Below are 6,000 nucleotides of genomic sequence, written 5' to 3'. Positions count from 1 at the left end.
AAATAGATTACTTAATGTATTATGTTGTGATAAAGCAATTGTTAAAATTAAGCAACCTACACCCAAAATGTAGGTAATTTAAAATATATACACATCTATTTATTTACCAGTTTTTATAGTACACACATACAAAAATGCACCTGCTGTTTATAGTAGATACTAAATTTTTCTACAGCAGGTTCCATTATGTGCTTAGGTTTTAAAAATAAAGTAATTCATATAATAAATTAATATTTTCTCACAATAGATATGTAGAAAACATTTTTAAACTTTTTTTTTTCAGGTTTGAGAGTAATATTATATTTTTAAAATTTTAGTAATCTATTCCTTAATATGCGATGCCTTGTAGTTTCTTTTTAATACTTAACTTTTTAAATTGTGTGGCAGTTTATTGACTGTTTATTTTTGCATTATACTTATTATACTATTCAGTACTTCTAAGTTATTTCTAATCGAGATTAAAATTTTATTTTTAGTGAAGTTTTTGCTGCTCTCATATTACTCTTTCAACTCAACTTATACTGCTTATCAACTTATACATAACTGCTTCCAAATGAAAAAAAAATTGTAAAGGTGTAATTGTTTTACCATATTAATTTCCAATAATTATCAGTATTCTACTTTGTAGCCTGTATAACTGATTCATCTTGTTAATCAGATTTCCCTCAGCAAAACTCAAGAATATAATAAATTGGAGAGTTATTCAACAAAGCACCTATATATAAAAAATATTTTGTTCTTTGATAAAATTTGCTATAAATTAATTTAAAATATATTTCTCTATCTATAATCTTCTATCTGTCACCTTATATAAACATCTAGGTATTTAACACTTATTTTTCATTAACAAAGTACTGTTGAGTATCAAAATAAGTTGAGAAAGCAAAGTTAAACCTTATAATTACTGATAAAACTATACACTTGCTTTTGCTAGGTTTAATAGATGATACATCCAAGAACTTACAGTATCTAAATATATTGTTTACAAAGTATTAAACAAACCTCTTCCCAACAGTGTACCATAACAATCATTCCAACACGATATGTAATATGTTAAATAGCAGTGAAAATAATCTATTTACATCTATAATAAAAAAAAACAGAGGTACAAAGGTAGTTCCCTGAGGAATACCTAAATTAACTTCTTTATCAGCTTGGTTGTATTTATTTTGACATATTGTATGAAAAGGTCTTTAACATGTTGAGCACTAATGACTTGTTGAAGCATTATATTGAACTCTGCCAAGGGACAGATGTGTTGATGCATCAAATGTCTATTTTCAGTTCCATTAAGGAATTGAATATATTGCTATTATTCAGGCTCAGGTAGCTTGGGTTAGTTATTTTGTGCCACTACTTGAATAGTAACTTGAATATAGTAAGGTTACTTGAAAGGTCAGTGCTGTTGTTAAAGTATCTGTGGCTACCTCACCGCAGCAATTTTTAACTCATTTTTTTCTGTTTTTCAAAGTGTTCATTTATCCTAGCAGTATCTGTATTTCTTGTGATTATTTAAAGTTTATGTATTTTTAATTAAAAGGGAGCATCAGTTTATATATTTAATAATCTGTAATCAGATTTAAAATATCTGGTTTTAAATTGCAGTTTTAATCATATTAAAAGTAAAAATAAATTATCAAATAAAATATAATAAAAAGCATAATACATTTTTGTAAAATATGCATCATTTAACAAAAATATATATCAGTTCTTTTAACAGAAAACAAAGAGTCAATTTATATATATTTATTTTAAGAAATGCTACTGATGATACTGAATTAAACATGACACTGAAAAAGGTTTTAATTAATATCAGTAACGAATTTATATTTAATTAATAAATAAAATACAGATGTTTGAAAAGCATCAAAAAATGGTTGGAGCTTAGTAATCATTTGTATCTTCCACAATTTGCCAATATCTGAGTATGGTGTGTGTGTAGGGGGGGGGGGGTTGTATTTGTATGTGTGAGTGTAATCATATACATACATAAAGTTAACAAAGCAATATACTCTATCTCATTATCTTAATTTTGTTTACATATGTATGTCATTAAATAAATTATATTATTCAGGTAAAACACAAGATCTTATAAATGATGTAATCTGTCATAGTTATGAATGTTTAAGAATATTTTACGTTATAATTTTAAAAAATGCATCACTGCAGGTCTGGAACTGACAATGTATTACATGGAGACTGAACAAAATAAACAAGAGAAGACATGACAGTCTCTGGAAATAAAATTTCCAGAGAGACAAAAAATATCCCAAATTGGCTTAATTAACAGTACTATGATATGACTTCTTCCCAAAATAAGAAAAAGAACTTTTTAATGTAATATATATATATGTGTATAAATACACATGTTATTTTTTTACATTTATATATATATATATATATACACACATGTTATTTTTTTATATTTTTGGTTTATGTTCTTTCTAAAGTGTGCAGCATGCTTAACAATTATTTAAATACCTTGTAACTGACTTTGTATATATATGTTTGTCAGTTTAAAAATTGTATAATTTACACACACTTCCAGCTGCGAAAGTATAAATAAAATTGTATGGTAATTTTGTGTTCCCTACAAGATTATAATCGGGCTACATTAAAATTTATGCTGTTTTTTATTCTTCTTGAAAATTGTTAGTTATGTTTTTATTATACTCATGAATTCCATAATTCATCAAATTCCTGGTTGTTTTCATCTCTATGTCTCAAAAGGTGATGAATTTTTTACTTTATTCGTAACATATACATATATATTTAGATATATAATTTAATTAAAAGTTCATAGTAAAAAAAAAACCTGCAAAGAATCTATAAACAATATTAATAAAATCTGATTTCTTGATCCAGTAGCATTGTAAAATATCCTGTACATCATTATTTTAAGTAAAATTGAAAAATAATTTTAAACGACAATGTATATTCACATCTTTAATTTAAAAAAATAATTAAATCTTTAAGTATCTTAAAAAAATCTTAAAAGAATTAATAATTTTGATAAAAAATTAATATTCATTATCACTGTTTAAATTAGTATGTTATAATTTAATATGTATTTAAAAAAAAATCACCCATAAAAAGTACATAAATTTTAATTTTAACTTCTTTCAGATGTGCAAGATGCCCATTTAGGTAATGGTAAAAAATCATTTGATGTAACACCATTTTGATTGTTCCATCCATTAGGTGCAATCATCGGTATCGATGAATATAATGGCAGTTTTTGAGGATGATGATGAAAATTAACCGATATTGTAACTGGATGTAAAACGACCGAAGATAGATTAGTTTGATGTGATTCAAGTAAAATGTCACCAACATACGGCGCTAAAATATCATAATCTACAGTCAGTGGTATGTAATAAGAACCCTTAGAATGTAATGCAAATATTGGTACACTCGGCAATGAGTTATATTTTCCTGGTAAACTAGATGATAGTTGAGAAGGTGGTGGTGTACCAGCTTCACTACTCAGTTGTTGCGGTTGATGTGGTTGTTGTGTCTGCATTTGCGATTGCTGTAAATCTGTTGAATGTCTACGTTTATTACCGCGTGCTGGTGAATCTGTAGTAGTTCTATTTATACTAATAACACTACGTTCAGGATGTTCAGCACTAAACCGTTGTTTTATATTATTCTTAAATTTATAAAGAGTTCCAGATGACGAGTGACTATCATTTGATAACGTTGAGCCAATAACAGCAGTTGTTGAAGGTGATTGTGAATCTACCGCCAACTGTGAAAATTACAAAATAAATTCAAAAGTAGCTCTGTATAAATATAATTTATATTTAATATATATATATTTGTGATTTAAGGAAATAATTCAACATAACAGTAAGATAATGAATTAATAAAAATATTTAGACTGATAACAGAATTAATAGTAAAATAAACCTTAAATAAAAATTGAACAAGTTTCAAAAAACTAAACTAAGAACTAGAAACTAATACTTTTAGCAACAACCATTTTAAGTGAAAACACAACTATTATGTTTCAAGTTAAACACAACTAATTTAGCACCAACTTCAAGAAATCCGAATTTAAAAATAATTGATAAATTTTTTATAATTTCAATTAAAAAAAAAAAAAAAAAAAATAGAAACTTTGTTTTATTTTAATTTTTGCTATTTTTTAAATACTGCTCAAATGCAATGTACAAAGGACACCAGGAAAGTTTTGCAATATGATGGAATGGATCATTACAGGTGGTTACAAGTTAGTGCACTGTAGCTGCCCTAGTCAATGTCTTTGTGTCATTTTCTTTTAATCTGCGATGTAAGAGTGATGTAATCATAATATTCAAAACTGAATATCATTCAATGCATGAGGGTTAAGTGTTGATATTGTCAATGAGAGGTATTTAGGTGTTACCAAGAGTTTGAAAGAGGAAATTTTGGCCTCGACCATCTTTGCATGTGACTGAGGGAAACATTGTAGTATGAAAAATAGTTGAGACAGACAGGCATGTGATCTAACATCAAGTAGGGGTGTCCTTAGGCATGTATCAGCATTTATATTATTCTGTGAGATCATCTTCAAGTTAGAAAACTTTCCCTTTGGATGCTATATAATTTGACTGACAATCAAACTGAATGGCATGTTGTTTCATGGTGCTATGAACTGCTGCAAAAGTTTGAAAATAGGAACTCTCTCAATGTGAACAGTATGTGACAGATGATGAAACTCCGATGCACTATTATGACCAAGGCTCAGAACAATGTGTGGGAATTTGAAGGTAAGGAGTCCCCCACGGTTGTTGGAAAATCCAGATTAGTGAAAAAGAGAATGGTGGCTGTATTTTTTAGTGTGAGAGGAATTTTAGAGCAAGTTGTGTTAGAATTACAGAAGACAGTTACAAGGAAGTGGTATACCAAGGAATGCCTGCCTAAAGTTGTCAAAGCTCTTAAGAAGCTGTGCCAAAACTCAAGGATGGAGAGATTGTTTCTTCACTGTGACTGTGACAATGCTCCAGCACACTTCAAAGTTTGCTCTGAGTATTTGGCCACCTTTGGAATAAAACTGTGTGACTGCTGATTGCTGTTCCCCAAGTGAAGAACAGACTGAAGAAGGGCATTTTACAAGTGATGATGACATAATGGCTTGGGGTGAGTGTACCAAGATCTCTGATGAAACATGGCAGGTTTTCTTTGAAATCATATTGTAAAACTTTCCTAGTCCCTTTTGTACATAAGGTGAAATTCCTGTGAAAATTCATTGAAAAAATAAGTAAAGGTATATAAAGAAATTACTTAAAAAGTTTGAATTAGTATTTATTATTTTTTACCCAAGTTTTCCAAATAAATTGCCTAAATTTTTATGAAAAATAATTTGAATATCAAAATGATATCAATAGCATACACCAAATATAAAGTTATGCCATTTGCCATTCAAAGAAAAGCTAAAGACAAATATGAACTTTTAACATGAACATTTTTATCATGATTTTAACATGAAATTCATTATCAGAACACAACTGTAATTTAGATAAGTGGAGAAAGACATTACAATTTCTTCTGTTGCTGTTAGATAATGGTTTTTTTCTTAATGAAACATAAATAATTTAAATAGAAAATGATATAAGGTTGACTGCTGCCTATGAAAGTCATCCTTATTGGATATCTTTATTATTTGATTGCTGTGAGTTAACATTTTTTATGTTAGTTTCACTTTTCAGCTCTGCTCAAAGGCATACGTTTATGTTTCAATGTGGTGCCACTCTTGATATTGTGTGAATAATTTCAATTAAATATATTATTATTATTTCTGTAACGCGACCAATCAACATGTTTAAATCTTACTTGCTCATTAATTTCATTTTCAGTGCTGTATTTTGTTATATTTATAATGTAAGAAATTTAAATCTTTTATTGCTGATTTCTAATAATGACTTGTTCTCTCTATTCTTGTAAATATGTATTAATTTCTATAATGAATTAACACATTTAAATTTAGTTTATTGTGTTTATATGCTTGTAAGTGTT

General features: G+C 27.8%; 1 protein-coding gene across 1 annotated transcript in view; it reads right to left on the bottom strand.

Annotated features, from left to right (window-relative positions):
- Nucleotides 1-261: 261 nt before the first annotated feature.
- The window catches only part of cwo (transcription factor cwo), a 104,582-nt gene continuing 98,843 nt past the window's right edge, over nucleotides 262-6,000 (bottom strand). Inside the window, exon 7 of the mRNA XM_075379452.1 lies at nucleotides 262-3,751. Coding sequence (XP_075235567.1) covers nucleotides 3,113-3,751 — 639 coding nt within the window. The 3' untranslated portion in view covers nucleotides 262-3,112. The remainder of the gene's footprint in view (nucleotides 3,752-6,000) is intronic.

Source organism: Lycorma delicatula, chromosome 12 (genome assembly GCF_047948215.1).
Source record: "Lycorma delicatula isolate Av1 chromosome 12, ASM4794821v1, whole genome shotgun sequence".
NCBI lineage: Eukaryota > Metazoa > Arthropoda > Insecta > Hemiptera > Fulgoridae > Lycorma > Lycorma delicatula.
Note: the sequence above shows the minus strand (reverse complement) of the source record. Positions and strands in the feature narration are given on the sequence as shown.